The following is a 20,278-nucleotide window of genomic DNA, read 5'->3' as shown; positions in this document are numbered from 1 at the left end:
CTCATGGGGAGTGAATAGCGAAACACCCTTGACCCTCTATAAGTCCCTAATCAGGAGTAAAATAGACTATGGGTGCGAAGCCCTGAGCCGGTTTGAAAGCATTCAATACCAAGCTCTTAAACTGGTGACAGGTGCGGAGACCTGCACCTCCCACCAAGCCCTATGAGTGGAAACTGGGGAGCTGCCACTCCATCTCAGGAGAGAGAAACTGACATTGAACTATTGGAGTCGCTAATCCAATCCACTCGTCACTAGGTTGTGGGAGGAGAAACTCTACTCTGGTAAAACCAAAGCGTGGCTTAAAAAGAGACCCAACTCAACGCCAGGTGGGCCCAAGGTCATCCAGCTACGGCGAGAGCATGGGTGCGACCAGGTAGAACCTCCAACCCAACCAATGACAGTGCAATGTCCCCCATGGAGACTCCGGTCCCCAAATGTCGACACCACTCTCACAAGTGAACCGCCTAAATGTGCGAATCCAACGCTACTACGTGTCAGAGTGCTCAGTAGGATTGACACGGTTTACGAGGACTCGGCGCACATATATACTGACGGATCAAAAGATCCCGTGAGAAATAGAACCGCCTACGGTATCCTCATACACACAGCCACCTCCACCCACACAATCTCCGCACGCCTGCCGGATGGTTAATCGGTCTACACTGCAGAGCTGGAAGCCATACACCATGCACTTAGGTATTGTCGCAACCTACATGAGAAAAGAGTGGTTATCCTCTCAGACTCTCTCTATGCAATCCAGTCACTGGCAACTAAGCACTCCAGTAGTAGACTCGACACCATCCATGAGATACTGGTTCTCATTCAGAAACTAAGACAGGAAAATGAGATGGAGGTCACGCTGTGCTGGATACCATTTCACGTTGGTATACCCGGCAATGAGAGAACAGACAAACTAGCCAGACAGGCGCTAGAATTGAATGTGTCACTGGAACATCCCTATTCAAAGAGCGAAATCCGAAGTATGATCCAGAATTCAATCACGAGCAAGTGGCAGAGGCTATGGGACACCTCAGACACAGGCAGATGGTTACATCAACTGCGCCCCAGTGTGAAAGGGAAGATACTAGGCCCCTCACAAAACAGGTGAGTTGATATGATGATCACACGCCTCAGGCTAGGTACCACCAAAACCTCATATAAACCTCAAAACCTGGTTCACACGGAGCACCACTCAATGTATAAGCCACTAGCAAACTTTCATCTGGACAGTGAACTATGTCAGTATATATAAAGAAATTATATCAATCAGCCAGTCCTCCGGTTTGTTACATACACAGGGAGATTATTACACCCAAGCTCCCCTCCCCAAAGGTCTCAAACCCAGCCGCACAATGGTTGGCATCTCCCCACCCACACTCTGGGACCATTGCACGTGTGCAACACAACCGTCGGCAGTTAACCCCCCACATGAGTCCCAAGTAGGGACAGCTCAAGGTAAGCATAAGTAACTACATTGGAGAGGCCATGTCCACTCCAGAAGCAGGTATGGGAGGGAGTGGCCGCGTCTACACCCCGGCAGAGAGCGAAGGGAGTTGCCGTGCCCACTCCCATGGTGAAGTTGGGGAGTAGCCGTGTCTACTACCCTGCGGAAAAAAAATACACATGCCACTGTGTACCCGACTCCCCAATGAATCCCAAGGTGGGACACGTCCATTAACAGCGGCCCATGCTTCCCAAGGCGGGACACCCCCAGCCACTGGCAGCCACAACCACGCCCACAACCATGCGTCCCAAAGAGGGATAGGTCTGCCGACATGCCAGCCGGCGAAGGCGACCTCAAAAGCACCAAACTGAACGAACGAACGGTCAGTAAGAGGGGGACCGACCGGAACCGGCATTGGACGACTGAGATGGCTAGCGAAGGATGGACTCTCCAGGGGATATCTGCTAAGTCGGAGTTGGGGTTAGGATTTAGGATAATCCTTTGGTTGAGGTTAAGATAGCTTTTTGTGAGTACTGTTTGGTTGAAAACTCGCGCCCAAATCTCCGCAGCATTTATATTTTTGTTACCCTGGTATTCCTTTATACTTTAAGGTATATCCTATAGTCCAGTCCTTCCTTGAGTTACTGCCGGTCCTCATACTTTAGCCTATTAGAAAATAGGGTGCCATCTATGCTTGTTATCCATTGTAAGTAAAACTGTTTATCTATATTAAGTATAATACAATTCTAAAACTTTTCTTGGTGTGATTCTTATTTTATCCTTCACTATTTCGGTTAACTGGAGGCAGGTTTATCCCCTAGACTTTAATTTGTTTGGAGCCGAGTCACAGTAGTCAGTGTAGTTGTCACCGTAACACTATCACCAGTGCACCATTTTGCACCAGTGATGATTGACTTCTCTTATCTAGGCATGCAGTCCAGGTATTATATGACAAAATAGCATTCACTGGTCAGTTTACCACCAAATCCTGTTGTGGACCTAACACGACACAGTTTTATTTGATATCTTGAAACAAAACACAAAAACTGTTAATTGCTTACATTCTGTTGATAAATATGTTTCACTGGGAAACATAAATACAATTGACATGTATGTGGGTGTGACAGATATGAATACAATTCAGTTTTTATCCCAGATTGTATTTTGCCTCCATGGACTTCAATGAGACTGGGTCCAGACAACAAGCTCTTAGCAAATCAGGAAAACCACAAGTCTCGGTGTCCTATCCTACATACAAGAAGAGACAGTCAGTGAACACCATGTCAAGACGGCAAGGACCTATGGTATGTGTCTGATTTTGTACATTACTCAAGCTTCAGTGGCACTTTAAAGACTTTCACAGGCTAATGATCAAATTACTGGATAATTTTGCATGTGCCATTGCCTATTCGTAAAAACTTGGAAAGTATGCAATGCCACAGTTTGATCTAGCTCCCTGTGTATACAGATATTTGGCAATTACATTTTTTCGTGTCATTTTTCATTGCGATATTCTAAAATACACAAATTATCATATTGTACTTTGAATTGTAGGTTATGTGGATCGCCTTTTATGAAGAATATGCCAGGAGGTTAACAACGACAACCAGAACTGCCCCATGCACAGCCACATTCCACCACCACTCACACACACATTCAAACGGTTAAGTAAAGAAGATGCCATTGCTAGACATAAGACACGTTTCAGTAAATAGACTCTCGTGCTACAAATGAAACAAAGTTTACCAACATTCACTGGGCGCAGCGCAGCACAGCACAGCACAGCAGTTGAAACCAGTTTGCCATAGTTTTTGTTGTCGGAGTGTATAGCCTATAGTGCAGCAACTCCATATGTCTAAATGGAAGTTCGAGCAACATTGGTGCCGGGGTCGAAATATGGGTTTGGTGGTTACTGAAAAAAATGAGTTGCCAAAGCGAAAATGAGATTCTAATGAGAAGGATTATGTATTCTCAGGACCATCCATCCCTGGTAGCGCGATCGGTTGCGTGGTGCGGGCCTGTGATGTATAGTTGCGCAGCCGTGCATTATGAGTTCGTATCGGTGTTGCCTCAGAGACGTGGACTTGTCGGGTACACGAAACATTTTTAGTTTGGACGTGCCATTGTACATATTGGCATTTGTCGTTGTTTTGAGACAAGCACAGTTCCAGGCACCCGAGTACAGTCTCATTACTTCGAAGGTGATCACTCGCTGTCACACACTCCTTTTTGTTGAAGATACTTCGATGCACTGGTAAGCTGTAACAAACAATTTTTGTCATACAAACAGTCTGAAAATTCGTATCGGGAAACAAAACAGTCTATCTCAATGTGTACAAATTAAAAAAAATATTGAATATTGCCCCAATAATGGGACAGTGGGTATGAGAGGTCTGAGGTTATCCTGTGGGATATGTGTGACAGTTTGAGCCTTATCAAGATGTTAGATAGCGGCAGGCGGAATGCCTAGGCCTTGGCATAGGTGAATCTGTTGTGGTTGATCCGATAACAGAACTTTGAAAGGAATATGACCGTTCATATCAGCACATGTTTGACAAACCTGTTCACTACTTTGAATGTGATGGATGATCTGAACGGCAAGAACATAGCTTGCAGGCAAACGATTCATGCAAACCATCTTCTGAAAACGTTCTTTGAGATATATCAACTATATGAAATGACAGCCAGAGAATAACACGAACAAACCATAGAGACGATCGAATTAGGCCTCATAGTTGTCAGATGGAATGACAACAATATAATCAATGCCACATCAAAACAACCAACATTTTGGAATCAGATACTACAATCAAACAATGGAAGGAATTAGTCGTAGAGATCAAAACGTTGCAAAGTATCCCACAGCCATTCTCTTCAAGAAGTGGTGGTTACCTATATTCGCTTATTGTTTTGTTTTCACACCTTTACAGAAGTATTCAAGTAAACAGGTACAAGACGTGGATCAGTCTGCCATCTGCTGCGGTTATATCTTGCACGAGCTCATGCTCATTTTTACGCGGCGCTAGTCCTGGTCGTTAGCATTAGCATAACTTGTCAATTGAGTTCCCTCCTTTATTTCCATTCCCCCGCCCCTATGATTACGTCAGACCCGTGAAGGTCCCGGGGTAGAATAGGCCTTCAGCAACCCATGCTTGCCATAAAAGGTGACTATGCTTGTCGTAAGAGGCGACTAACGGGATCGGGTGGTCAGACTAGCTGACTTGGTTGACACATGTCATCGGTTCCCAATTGCGCAGATCGATGCTCATGTTGTTGATCACTGGATTGTCTGGTCCAGACTCGATTATTTACAGACCGTCGCCATATAGCTGGAATATTGCTAAGTGCGACGTAAAACTAAACTCACTCACTCACTCACTATGATTACGTCATCATCAGAACAGATTTGTTACTCCAACTTCCAGAAGTAGGGAGACGTTGGGTGGAGGGACAACTGCACGAACTGGTAGAACTCACTTGCATGCCCCTGGACGTCACGCCAGAAGACCCCGGGATGACCGATGTTTGACTCCTGTCCATCACCGCAAGCGACTGGTAGCAAAGAATTCAAGACATATTCCCGTAAAGAGAACAGACAGTGGCAACATCGGACAGGTCTTAAAGAATCCAACACGTCTTGACCATGGCCAAAAGTAGATCATGGGACGGTCCTCAACAAACCCGACAGCATCCCACCTTTGTAGAACATGACGAGGTTACAAGGTAACAAACATTTCGCCAGAGCACAATGTCGCATGCCTAACCCGCTCAGCTGCTTCCATAAAACATAACTGGTTGTCTTGCCCACAGACCTTGTGTACCCCTCTGATATGTGTAAATTGGCACTGCTCCTACGACCGAAAGCTATGAATACGCAATGCCGTTTAGAAATGCCATATACAGAGAAACTGTAATCCTAAACACAGCATTTCTTGAACATTTCTTGAGACTCGCATTGCTGGTGTTCAGGCCAACGTCTGGCCATGAATTGTGCATGTATAAAGTGCTGAATGTTTCCCATCAAGATAAAATATCCACGTATCAAACCTGGGCTGCTCAACACATGGGGCGTTTTCAGATGAAAGGAAACGTTAAATACTTATTAAAATCATATTGACCTTTGCATTATATGGAGAGACCTCTCCAGGTGATGTTCTTTTCCTGCGTGGGCAATTTCAGGAGCCGGGAGACAGTAGGCCTGAATAGTACATGATAACCAACATGGACACACATATACACTTTAGCATGTTTTGTATTTGTGACTAGTCACGCCAAAAATGCATACATGGTTCATCCCAATATATTTTGGAGGCAGAAGTAAACCATGTTTAGATCACACAAATACAAATGTCAAAAAGGCAGTTTGAATTGAACTAAACACGCATGCATGTACTACGTTTTGGTGACGTGGTAATGGCATACTCATGTTTTGTACGTGTCATCGTGTGCATATCAGGACACCATATGATAACATGAATGTTAGAAATGCATTCGAGTTGAGAAGCTTGTTTGCCGTTTCATCGTTCAAACAATTAAGCGACTAATGACACCCTCAGTACTGCCACAACTCACAGCCGTAAAACGTCACGAGGCTATTGGGAGGGTTCGCTTGGGGAACATCTCAAACTAAGATGGCTGCATGTGCATTTCCATTTCCAACAATAATGAAGTTGCCAATTAACCACGACCCTAACATCCAAGAGTCAAAAAGTCAAGACGAGAGTTCCTTTTCCGGCTATGATTTCAAACGCAGTGACCGCTGCTCACTCCATTCCAGAATGTCGCGAAGTCAACAAACGCATATGTCATTACGGGACACGACCAGTCATACGACTTATCAGTGGTACCGAAATCGTGTCCGTCAACCTCAGTAGTGATGGGGGACCATTTTTTTTTATAAACAAGCGCAAACTGAAATCCTATAGTCAGCGTGCGTGCGCAGACCTGGGATAAGTGTGTACAAGGGAACCCCTTCAGTTGTGCAAGGTCATTTGACATGTGTCCACAATCATTTAATGCCCATTTATTAACCTTGTGGCATTTGTACTTGCTGCTCTGGATAGGCCCTGTCCTACACTTGGACTGGAAACTTAAGTCTGTGTATTCCACGTTTCTAAACCACTCTTTGACATTTTGTCGTTTACCTTAGACGATTATCAATATATGGCTTTCTTTTCTCTGGGAATATAGCTATGGATCATTCGCTGCACATAGTATCATAGTCGAGTCCAGGTCTGATAAGTATGCATAATGTTGCTGGGCAGAAGTCCCACTGTGGTTTCGGTCTTGAATCCGCCTTCATACATTTTTGAGAGATGTATTATTTCGTCTGAGAACGTGTAATGATATCATACTACATCATGGATACTGTCACTGTGTCATCTGAACTGGTGAAGGTATTCCATAGGGAGTGAAAAGAGATACTTCGGTTGGTATTTTAGTAAGTCTCTAAATGCAGCGTCATCTTCAGATGCAACTACTTTAAATCGCACAATCAGAAAAAAACACAGAAATCTACAGACGCGGATATACATAATGTATGGAATACGTTCATTGGGAGTAATTTATACCAGCCACAAAAAGATACTGTGCGTAGTTAAAATTCTTTCTCAAATGCATATTAAAATGTTCAAGATACTGACTATATTTCCAAAGGCGCGTGACGGTCAACCAGCTATGGTCCAAACTCAATAACGGGTATGTATTCTGTGACAGCAGGTAAACGTTTAGTGATGTCATTATGGCGAATAGGTCTTGAAATGGTGTGAGCAGTGGCCATTGCAGTCTGGAATCTGTGCAGGAAACGGCTGACCAGTATCAACATGTCATGCCCTGGCATTGTGTCCCATGGACCTGCTTCAAGTGGGCGACTGAACCAACTACCTGATACGTTTTGCACAGCTACCTGACAATGGTTTTGCTCTGCCATAGACTATCCTAACAGCCTCAGGGATTTATGCATTCTATAGCCGTGGTGATGCTGTGACATTGTGTTTTTGACATTCATATGCTCGTTGCGGTCTAACTGGAAGGACTTGCAAAAATGTGGAACCAATGTGATTTAACATATATATTTATCTCAATTCAGTAATTACACTGTGTATGTCTGTGTCATACACCGAAGTAAACATGGTTGTGGTATAATATAATAGTGTTATTTGCCCATCATTTCTCATTTCCATCCAGCTACGTTTTCCAAGATCATAAATAATTACCCTTGAGAAGCAAAGTAACAGGCATGGTTCTTGTGAAAACGCTGCTGTCCGAAACTTCTATGCATTTTTCAAACGTGAAAAACGCTACGCTGGTCCAAATGCACACGCATGTTTGTGGTATAAATACAGATGTAGGACAGAGCAAGCACGCAATAACTATAGATAATACCACGAATATGCAACGAGACAGGGCGTTTGGTATATGGAGGCTTCGCGACGACAGCAGACACGAACAGTTAACTGCAGGCAAACCACCATCAGTCATATTCCTGTAGCATCTGTCCGTTACTACCTTCTAGTTTAAATATAGATCTTTTAAAGAATTTTCTGGTTTCCAGTCGAAGAAAATATTTTGTTGGTTTTTCTCCAAATCTGTTCATTTTGAGTTTGAAAGCACCTATATACCCTGAGATATTTTTATATACACTCTTGAAAAAGAAACGCAAAACCCAAATTTCAATGAAAATTTGGCGTTATTCAAGGACGTGTGGATCACAGATACGTGAGATACAAAGATACGTGAATGAAATTTTATGGAGCAATGCATTGCTATTTTGGCCATATTTCATGAGAATAGCAGTCATCATAGTCATTACTGCTGTCCACCAGGTGGTGTTGAGGTCAGTACCTCATATGACCACCTCCAGCTGCTTCTACTGCCCGACACCTCCTAGCCTAGGTACAGATCGAATCAGTCGTGGGATGTTTTTTTTTTAATCCTTCTCCATTCCTCCTGCAGCATGTGGAACAACTGTTGACGATTCTGTGGTGCATTACGACGTCGACGTACCCGTCTATCAATCTGATCCCAAAGGTTTTCGATTGGGTTTAGATCCGGGGATCTGTAGGGCCAGGGAGGGTATTGATGTTGTTATTATCCAGGTAGTCCACGGTGGCACGTGCTGTGTGGGACCTGGTGTTGTCCTGTTGAAAGATCTGCCGTTGACGGTCAACAAGTTAAAGGACGTACGGACGGGAAATGTGGTCGATGTATCGATGGCTGTCGCATTGCCTTGGGCATGCACACGTTCCAATCTGCGGGTTTATGAGATCTCCCCCTACACCATAACACTGTCGTCCGCCGAATCTGTCCTGTCTGATGCAGTTAGGAGCTAAACGTTCATGACGTCGTCTGTAGACGTCTGTCTCTACCATCACGCCGCCTGAGGAGATAACGGGATTCATCGCTAAACCATATACGCCTCCAATTTGCCAGGGTGTATGGCAGCACCGTGTTACACCATCTCTCTCGTCGACGTCGATGTAGTCGTGTCAAGGAGGGGGCAAATTTTTTGGACGTTTGGCACATATTCCTGCTTCCTGGAGACTGCTCTTGATTGTCTGATTGGACACTCCTCGGGTTCCAAACTATTCTTGTGCTGTGTCCCGGGCGGTACGATGGCGGTCACGTAGGTGGGTTACCCGGATGTACCGATCTTGGGCAGGTGTGGTGACTCTAGGTCTTCCTGATCTTGGACGGTCATTTGTCGAACATGTTTGACGAAATCGATCCAACAATCGAGTTATTGTGCTGGGATGAACGTTGAAGATCCTTGCCACCTCACTCTTTGATTCGCCATCTTCTAATCGTCCAATTGCCTGGTTTCGATCGGCAGCGTTGAGACGTCCCATTTTCGTGGACATTACTTGCAAAGATTGTGGATGAAATTGTGAGGTTCATTCATGTAGTCACATGCTGTACTCATAAAACTGTTCAAAATCATTTTTGGTAGCGTTTGGTCAAGCATGATCTTCTACAACATTCCAGAAACGATGTGCAACCCTAAAACATGTTTGAGTTTACATATGTGTATAAAACTGTAAGTATCACTTTTGAATTTCATTTTGCGTTTCTGTTTTGGGAAGAGTGTATTTTCTCTAATTGATGGGCTACCACGTCAGTTTCTCCAAGAGCATTGGTTTCAACTAGGCAGTTTTCTTCCGTGTCGAATTGTATACTCAGGTTGTCAAGATCCGTTTGCATTAAATTTTATTTCTCTCTTTTTTCATGTTTCTTTTCTTTACTGCTCAAAATTGTATTGTCCTACCTCTAATAGTCATTAAAATAGTTTCTAAAAGTAGGTGGTCATCGATGGTATGTTCATCAGTGTTATCCCCCTTTCGGACGTTAACGTCAACGTTTTGCCAGATATGAGCCCCACTGAACGTCTCTAGGATCACTGATTCGCCATATGGTGACCCTCTACTGTGACATTGCTGAAATATTGCTACAAGCAGTGTAAATCTATACTCACTTATTCACTCTCTGGGGTCATGTTGATCGTCAGTCGAGGCAGCGTTTACTACCTCCAGAGACCCGACACGAATTTGAAAAGACTTATCTTACTAAAAGCCTCAAGGGACAGAATTCCTAGTGACGTCATCCGCTGACTACAACGTCAGTGTTAGTATGTATGGCTGCCCAGAGCCGCTACACTTGCTGTGGATGACGTCACCCCCGACTCATTGTGTGACTCTTTATGCAGTTTTGGAATGAACTCTGATTTGTGTTAGTTTATTTTGATGGCAAATGCAAAACCACCTTTTTCAGTCTTTACAGGAAAATGATTTATGTTTGTAAAATATTGATCATTAATCACACGTGCGTCTTTATATCTACTTTTTGCTCAAGGGATGTTGGTAATTATATTTTTCCTGATAGTTATAAATTATTTTGACAAAATGCGAACTCCTAAAAGATATCATGTTTATCCTGTTATTCATCTAATGCCCCACGTGTATAGAAGATATATTTTAACACGTCAAGATATTACTTTGATGAGGAATATTAATTTCTTCATACAAATAATTGAAAGCACACATTATGTTCAGAAGGTAGACAGAGCAGCAGCAAAGAACAATGCGTGTTCCTATTGCCATCGTCTTGCTCTACCTGCCTTTTTCAGGTAAGATGTGTTGTATTCTTTGATGCATCTCAAATGTTGTCAACGTCATGCTTTGTTCTCCGTCACAGGTAAGATGTGTTGTATTCTTTGATGCTTCTCAAATCTCAACGTCATGTTGTTGGTCAACGTCTCAGGTAAAATGTGTTTCATGAATCAAAGTCAAGTCACAAGAAAGCTTATTTAAGGGATCGTTGAATATTACAAGATGTTGAATTCAAACCTGCCTCGGGTTGTTTTGACCAAATTATTAGGCATAACATGAAAAGTGGGAATGTTTTTGTACATGACGTTCAAATATGAATAGATTTAACATTGTTTTATCCATATTTATTCTTCATGAAAAATATGCGTATTGGCATAACACTGAATACTATTTGTTTCCTCACAATCCCAGTACAATCTAGGTAACAATAATGTGATCAGCACAAAATGAACCATTTTCTGCAGCCATTTTGTTTTCAGTGTTTGACGCTTACTTTCAGTTTTCTTTAACTTGTTTTCTTATGTTTTCGTGATCATCAACCCTTAAAGATGTAAAATTGCCTGGAAACGAAACGCTACCGAAATGCCGATTGCATTACTTTTATTCACAATCGGTCCTGCTCTACCACGAGTTCAGCAGCCGACTACCGGTACGTCAGGGCATGACGAACTCAACCTCAAACACCTGATGTCATCACTGATTTCCGGTCATACTTTCATATAATTTTCACAACTATTTATCTTGTTCTTTTTCCCGAGAAAGGCATGTTACATTCTTTGATACCCCCATTTTGCCACGAAAATAGGGATAGTGAGAATGTCGTTACTCCAATCATGCGTGTCACAAGTTATATGACCTGGCATTTGGTTGCCTTAAAAGATACGATATGTTGGATTACAACATGCCGCCATCATCATCTTTAAGGAACTATTGATGATTTCATCAATGGCGCAATAGATTTCAAATGGAAAAGGAGTGACATGCATCTGGCACATATTTATGTGGCTCCTCCAAAGGTCTAGGAGGTTATTACCCTAGATAACCCAGGCTGCCTGTGAGGTGTCACAAGGTCATTAGTTAGATGACTTATCTCACCGTGTTTCCATTTTCTGCTGAGGCAATTTTGAACCAACTCTCTTGCCAAAGGTGAGATCACATGCATCACAGGTGCTTCGTTGTGGGTCAGGTTTCTCAGGAGAAACTCCCAGGAGTCAAAAAAGAAATGTTTCAGGAGTCAAGTTCCCAAGCATGGTCACCCATCCAAATGCGCATAACGATACTTACCTTCAACTGATTTGTGTCATGCGCTGTATTCACAGGAGCACACGCCACCATTATTTGTGCCGTCATTTTGACATTGAGATTTTATTGCTTTCTGTCTGTTAGTAACATGTAGTGCTGAATGCTGCACAATGAAATGTTGCTGATTAGAAAACGTGTATGTATTGTGAAACATTAACATAAACTTCCCTTTTCTCATTTAGTGAAATTAAATGATCAACATTGGTTGGTGGTAACTGAAACATAACATGCCAGGCTATTCTTGGCCTGTGTTAAGTTTGTGAAGGCGTGTGTTTATGTGAAACAGGAAACCAATAAAATATTTTTTCTTTTTGTTTATTTTATTCACCTTTCCAAAGCGAAAAATGAATACTTGGTATCATTTCTGTTCAGTCAGACTGTCTATGTCTAGTTCATTTATATAAACAATATATCCAATATATATATTTTTTCTCCTTTGGGATTCCTTATGTTCAGTTTGATGATATCAAAGCGTTCGCAGAAACTAATCAATACGTTTTGAACCACATATATTCTTTCAACAGTTCCGCTTCCCCATTGGTAAGTAAATGTATAGATCGGGGTGGCTCGATGCATCTAGGATATCATTAAAAAATGTCCTAGAGCTAATAATTGTTATTGCCCTGCCTGACGATTGGACTGGCATCCAGTAAACGATCGAAATATTACTGAAACTTACTTCTTCTCAAATCACCTCTAATTTTCCACATTGAGATGACTGACATCTATTCTACTTTTACTTCATTTACAAAGTGACTGCATGATTGTACATTGTAACAGCTTGCCAGTGCATTGATGTACTCCACAACGAAAAGCAGTGCATGAGAGGGAGGGGCCCCTTTAATACTACCAAGACAGTTCTAGGATGCATGGAACAGTGCCTCTCTCTTAACAGCGACAGATGCTCATATTTACAGTGGAATGTCAAAACTAGAGACTGCCTCTTATTCCCGAGAAAGCATCATTTGTCCAAAATCGGAGACTGTGTCACCATCAAGAAGATTGTGTGCGACCTCATCTACGGTAACATATTAAGGATTTGTTTACAGCGAGATAAAAATCTATCGCCCTATCTTTCCTTGATCTTTGTTTCTTTGTTTCCTTTGTTTAGAGGTGATAAAGCTTAACGTCCAGCCCACAGTAATGAACGCTTAAATATTTCCCATAAAACTGGTCCCTCTCACACACGCCATTTCTGAAACATCATGTAGGTGCCTGCACAAGATTAGGGCTTGGGATATGGATGAAGCAGGTTTTCACATTATTGAATCGAATTAAATGTTGGGCCAAATGTGAAGCCAAATAAGTAAAAATCAAAAGAAAGGAAATGGCCGTGGGAAACGATATTGAATACTTGACTGAATACTGACATGCCTTTGCAAGTGTTTGTGACGGGGAGCCACAGTGGACTAGTTTCAATATCATTTGGCAGTTATTCAAAAATATATGCTTATGATATGGTCGGAACCGAATACTGTAGAAAGCAAATAGGACTTCATTATTTGTTTTGAAAATGCCATTTTACTTTTCATTTACAGACTCGGTGTGCTTTGAATCTACCAGTAATTACGTGTATGCAGGCAAAGACGAGCTGACTGGTCTGACTCAGGAAGAAGAATGCAGAACATTGTGCATGTTTATGGAATCATGCCAGGCGTATACCTGGTTTGCCATGACGTCAAGATGTCGGGTTCACCAGACAACAATGCAGTCAGGAGAGAAGCTTCGAACCGGAGACACCCAAGCAACGAAACTGAATACATGCTCTACAGGTATGTTTAGTTCAGATTCAGTACGCACTGCAAAATGATATTTGACTGTGAAAAGTATTTATGTTATATTTTCATGTCACAAGCTGGAACTTTAAACATGTCAATACAATGAAATTGCAAGAAAATGTGTTTCCTGTCAGCAGCAAAGTCTAGGCGAAAAATGTTAAGGGTATCATTTGAAGCTAGTACATACAATTTTAACTGACTTAAATGCAATAGGAAATATCAAACCAAGGGAGCTGCTTGACCTCTGAAGATGCAGCCTTAATCTTGTGTGAATTGTTTTGTTTGTAAAGAAAGTAGTACTGAAATTCCTCAGCAGCCTTAATATATACCTTATGCTGGAAGTCATTTTAGCCGTCTTGAATTGAATCTCTATCACAACAGGGTACACTAGATATATGCATGAAACATTTTACCAATGTGGGGAATCAAACCCCGGTCTTCGACGCATGGAGTGAAGACTTTAACCTCTTGACTAACCCAAAGCCGGTGTTGCAAGAGCTGGATTTGTGAACAAGTATCATTATTGATATACCCATGTTCTGTTCTGTTTTATATGAACAGTTTCTTAGTTCGAGCCATGTTTACCGTTTGTTCAACTAATGTTTTCGTTTTCGTCTGGTGTTTCGTTATTTTTTATCCTCAATGCGAACTTTCTTAATCAGATGTGGTGCATTTAAGTTAACTGAATTCATCTTCTTCACATTGCGGGCATGTTGTTCAGATTACGAAACAATCAGGTTACAAATACTGATTCTTCATGTGTCCTTTCTTGACCAGGTGTTATGAAACAGTTTACTGAATGCAAATTCTTCACATTGTGGGCATGAATGGGGCTGGTAAAACGTCCGTCAGACACGCCAAACGTCATCTGCACTGTGACGTATCCGTGACAGGCCATGGTCCGGAAATTGATAGTATCTCCCTTTCCTACCTACATTGGCATGTGTGAGACATTTCTGTGCCATTGTAAACGTCTAAACATGTGCAGCATTGATATTACAGGTCGTTGCGTAACGCTGAGGGCCAGCACCTTTTCCTATGAGGGACACAAGGAGGGCCTCACAAGCCTTGGCGAGTGTATGACGAGCAGCCTAAACACCACAACAGTCGGAAAGGTGGACTGGAACTTTGACGACGATTCCTGCTGGTCCCATACAAACAGAAATTCCGAAGCCATTGCATTTGATGTCGTACAAATCATACAACTAGTAAAAGCCTACCACTGCCAGATGATACAACGGGGTAAGTTGTTTATGTAGCTGGCCAGCAAAAGGAAAAAAATATTTTCTGTCATTTGGGGTTATGACACAACAAATCACAAGTCTTTGGACGGGCAAATATCGATTAACAGAAGGGAGTGATATTTTCCTTATGCAAATACACTTGTGACAAAATCTGTTATCATTTGCACACTAGGGTTTCCTGTCAAGAAATAAATGCATCAAAATCGTTTCAGATGTTGATTGGTAATTCATGTTTACATTAGAGATGTATGTTTACATGTTTCAGCTGCCGTGGTAACCAAAATAAATACTTATTAACTAACCTTTGGGCACATTCCCTCATAAAACAAGTTCTTCGGATTATCTTGAAAACAGGCTTGAATTAATTAAAGATTATAATTATGAATGATTCGATGCTTCTCTTTGAGTCTTGATTCTCCACGGTATTATCTTTCCTGAAGAGTTTACACGTAACTCGAAAATAGTCTACCCGGTAAAGGAATACAGACTGTGTTTGACTGTGGCCAGCAATAAACCAAACAAGAAATGGTTGTTCGATAGTGAGGTATTTGATATGGATATCACAGTCTGGGTCCCGTTCTGATAACCGATCTTAGTCCTACGTCAATCCTACGAATACGCCCAAAATCCCAATCTTAGCGTGACGTAACGATCGGCACACTGTTCCACTAACCGATCTGACCAAAGGCAATCCTAAAGTTAACATCCAAAGTCTAAGCTGCTCATAACCAACCAAAACATCTGCTTCATTAATCTGTGGCGAAACAGCGCTAACACTACCATGGGGACTTACAGTGTATATCAAATGGGACTGGTATATTCTCAGGAGAAAAACTGCTCTCTCTCACTCCCGGTTTCTTCTCCACGTTAACGGTTCCAAAACTACTTCCATTGTCTGGCCGACTGTGTAAAGGGGGATAACTCGTGCCTCGCATTTTACTATCTCGCATCAGGATCGGATCGTAAGATCGAAACTGGCTACGATCAGCCTAACATCAGATAACGGAACGGGCGTCACTTTTAGCTAAGTCGATCATGGCGTAACTTGCTAAGATTGATCTTATGATAATGTCAGTGGAATGGCACCCTTGATCTCATGTGTGTAGGCTGCTGCCAGTAAATCAGTCTGATAATGAGTCGGAGCATTCGTTTGATTTGATTTACCAATGAAACATTTTGTTCAGGTATGTGTATGAAGAAACGAAAGCATGTTGGAATGTCTGGTGGCTACAAAATTTCAAACGTATACGAAGAGGACTGCGTAAGCCTCTGCTATGTTGTTGCCAACTGTGCAGCAGTGGAACCGGATTGGAATGGCTGCATGTTTCACTTCGTCAAGGAGGACATACAACAGAAGCAAGGCCATACTCTGTATGTGGCTCATGATTGTTCCAGTGAGTACAGAGTATCGTAAATGATATAGATATATTGTGTAGGTCCTTTTTATCCCTTGAAAATGAGAGTCATATATTGGTCGGTTGCACCATATTTACAGAAATAAAAAAGTCTCATCCCATAGAAAAACGATGGACATGACATATCTATTTATTCACTATTCAATTCTCGAAACTCCAAACTCATTTGTTATTTAGCTGAATATAATTTCCATGAGTTTAAACAACAAGGAGTACTGTAAACTGTCTAATATGAACTGTAAACTTAAATTGCTTGGAATTCCTAATGAATATGTACAATGGGACATACTGCGTATAAACCGAAGAAACATTACAGAATGTATATGGGGAACTCAGAAAGTCCCATTTTCATTTACACCATCAACACTCATAGAAAATGCTTAACTTATGATTTTGTTTTATATGTGAACTCTAAAAGATATCACACCTTATGTAAGCATGGTGTACCCGGGATTTGTTAAGGAGATGGTTATGTCATGTGTGTGCTCAAGAAATTGTTTCCCAATGAGAACATGTGATATGTGATAATTTGTCTCCGTGTTTTATGCCCTGGCAATAGTTGAGATCGTAAAGTCTGTGTTTAAGAAAAGAAGTGTGGGCCTGTCAAACAATTGATTAACATCGTGAGTTCCGCTTTAGGCTAACAGTATGATGACATGCTATCAGACAAGTCACTATTTGGTCACCCTTCAGGTATTCCGTATGGCCAGGTATCCCAACATTTGAAACCCGTGAAGGTTCCGGGGTAGAATAGGCCTTCAGCAACCCATGCTTGCCATAAAAGGTGACTATGCTTGTCGTAAGAGGCGACTAACGGGATCGGGTGGTCAGACTAGCTGGCTTGGTTGACACGTCATCGGTTCCCAATTGCGCAGATCGAAGTTCACGTTGTTGATCACTGGATTGTCTGGTCCAGACTCGATTATTTACAGACCGTCGCCATATAGCTGGAATATTGCTAAGTGCGACGTAAAACTAAACTCGCTCGCTCGCTCGCCAACATTTGAAATATAGTGTGGATATTTATAGTACAAATACAATGTCAAACCCTAAAACTATTCACAAGTACGAATTTGAAAAAAATTCAAGGCAATATCTGCACGTCTCATATAGGATAGCTGCATCATAGACATACTGATATGCACTTTTTCATACCAATTGTCGATTCTAGCGCGTAATCTTTGACTGAAAGAATTCCTTTCGTTGAAATAGTTGATCAAGCAGAGTCAACCTCAATACCAACGACGTCATTGACTACATCATCGACTACATCATCGACAACCACACAGACAACCAAGTCCACTGATGGCAGACAGAACGCAGGTAAGTTACAACTAGTGGTGGTAACGTGTTGATGTATGCCTGTGGGTCACTGCTGGTCGTCCGATGATACTGTCGTGGATGACTCATAAAACGATTGTCTCAGAAATGGTTGTATTCTGTCTTGGACTAGACATAGGTATATAGGTTAAATGTGTATACGGTCTGTGTATGATACAATGTATGAAACTCTTTTCTGGCTTCCCCTGTTGTACAATCCCTGGAATATTGCGAAAAACGACATAAAAAAATCTTCATTCACATTTATGCACACTAAATCAAAATGTAGCAGCAACATTGCTCATTCTGGTTACAGTTAATTTTGACAACTTCTCTCGACGTGGTGAATCAGAAAGGATAGAATGTATAGCTTCAATGAATCTCTTTTGTACATGACATGATTTTTGTTTTTAATTTTTCAAAGAGGGAACCTTCCGCTGGTCGTACTACACCAGACACACTGGACACACAGTGAGGACGATGCGGAGGTCGTGTCTTGAATGTGCGGTACTATGTCACCGGATCAACTGTACTGGATTCACCTGTGAAGAACACATCAATGGTGAATGTTGCAAGGTGAATGTAAAAGGCGAACCAATGTTTTCGCGGGCACTGTTGGATCATGAACTAGTTGGATTCTAAGGAGACGAATTTGCTTAATAATAACCTTTAGGATTGCACGGGTTGCACCCTGATGTCGGCCACAGTTTTGCACTTGGAAAACAAATTGCAGAACACTCACTGGTCCCATTAAATAAAGCATAATAAAATGGAACGGTGTCGTGACTTTTATTTCATTATTCGATACATGCACTTTACCTGGATACACTGAGTATTGGTAAAAGGGGTTTACGCCTTGTCCTGAATATTACTGGTGTCAGAAAGTGCGGTGTGAGAAGGTGAGATACGTTTACCTTTCGCTCCCGAGCCCGGGTATACTGACCAGCAAGAACCAAGTCAGACTGAAGAACCTCACCTCAGCCACATGCACTGTCACAACCAAAGGTCGACCGTATAGCTGGTGTTAGCGCGTAAGACAGCTGCACCATTATGTACTCTACAGAACCAAAAGGAACTATTTTTTAATATTGGCAATAACAGGAGCAACATGTTTGGACTGTGTGGCAAAGATGCTAACATCCCAATTCAGAAGACCGATGTTCATGATATCAATTCCTGCATTTTCAGATCCAGCTGGTTGTTCATGCCCTTGTGTGCAAATGCGACGTTGCAAGTCATCAATGTTTATTAACTGACGAAATGAAATGCTTCATTTGAGCTATGACAACGTAATTAACAAGCGGGTATGAATGAACCCAACGATGGACACCTCCATAAAGTGAATACAGACAACCAATTCAATGACTAAAGTTTTTACCTAGACTCTTTCACTATCTGTTAATATTATGAAGATCCAGTGGGCCAAAAGGAGACCTGCAATACGTTTTCCTTTACTGTGAAACTCGACACGTTTATCCAGCATTGAACTGTAGTAACTTAAGTACTGCATGATTTAAACATTGAGACTCAAATAGGAAGTGATAATGACGACCAAATATGATGGGATCTTGAGAAACTAGAGACGGTATTCGGAAAAGACACAACGTTTATATAGCAAAGACTATATACAGTTTGTAAAGCTCATGGTGACCAATAACAATGATGGCTTGTGCCTAACTAAAAAATACATATGGACCAAATTCAACAATTAGCTTCTTTGTGTATTAAAATAAATATAATCCTACTTCCATAGAATTTCGTCATCTACACGTTGGTTGGTTTATTTGTTTTATAACGACGCACTCAGCAGTGTTCCAACTTCATGGCGGTATCGCCGACACAAATATGTTTACAAAACTGTGTACTTATTACAAAACGATATTTTAGTCAGCGGAGTTGGTCAGTCTTCCAGATGTAGTTTGCAAATGTTGACGAGGCTGGCTCAATAACCAATGACCACAGTGGAGTATGGAATTTGACCCAATACTAACGCTTGAATTCACAGTGAAGTCAGGTGACATGAGGTTTCGTCACACTTAAGAATGTGTAACTCGCATGACGACGTCTGTTAGTGCGTATGTGAGACTGCTTGTACTAGCCCAGACTTAAGCTGGTTTTATGGTGCTAGCTCACTGAGATACCATGCTGCAGTGAAACGTGAAGACTCTGAACCGACAACTCCTTCAAGTACTCTTACGGGATCAGCAAGTACCATATTTTAAAGTGTTTTGGTATGACACAGACGGGGGTCGAACCCACGACCTGCCGCTCTCCGAGTGAACACTCTAACCACTACACCACTGAGGTGGCCGCATGGGTTTACGGATTGTTACTGCCAACATTTAAAGACGTCTAAGTAGACTGAAGAGAATGAAGTACGGTTTGGTCCTGTCGTAGATTTGATGGTATACCAGTGCGAGGAGCTCAAAGCAGCTCTAAGGGTGAAACAAAACGATTGATCGACGGCTCGAATCCCTCTCCAGTCAGATTCGCTTCCATTTTTGTAGCATATTCGAATGGGTTTCACAGAATGGTAAGCATAGCTCACCTGTCTCACTTTGAGATATTCTCCCGCATCAAACTAACACATGTGATAGTCATGAAAAGGATAACACCTCAGTATTCCCAATTCCTTAGATAAAGTGTTTATTTCAAATAATGACGTGAAATT

The 20,278-nt window shown here is 41.9% G+C and overlaps 1 protein-coding gene across 1 annotated transcript; it reads left to right on the top strand.

Annotated features, from left to right (window-relative positions):
• The first annotated feature begins 4,550 nt into the window (after positions 1 to 4,550).
• On the top strand, positions 4,551 to 18,382 carry LOC137281648 (uncharacterized). Its single transcript, XM_067813031.1, has 8 exons — positions 4,551 to 5,167; positions 10,492 to 10,565; positions 12,631 to 12,873; positions 13,389 to 13,622; positions 14,631 to 14,870; positions 16,057 to 16,266; positions 17,500 to 17,610; positions 18,032 to 18,382. The coding sequence occupies exons 2-8, from the start codon at positions 10,520 to 10,522 to the stop codon at positions 18,247 to 18,249; spliced, it is 1,302 nt and encodes a 433-aa protein (XP_067669132.1). The 5' UTR covers positions 4,551 to 5,167; positions 10,492 to 10,519; the 3' UTR covers positions 18,250 to 18,382.
• Positions 18,383 to 20,278: the final 1,896 nt, after the last annotated feature.

The sequence above is a fragment of the Haliotis asinina genome, chromosome 1, assembly GCF_037392515.1.
Source record: "Haliotis asinina isolate JCU_RB_2024 chromosome 1, JCU_Hal_asi_v2, whole genome shotgun sequence".
NCBI lineage: Eukaryota > Metazoa > Mollusca > Gastropoda > Lepetellida > Haliotidae > Haliotis > Haliotis asinina.
The sequence above is the reverse complement of the archived record's forward strand: the minus strand, read 5'-3'. Positions and strand labels throughout refer to the sequence as shown.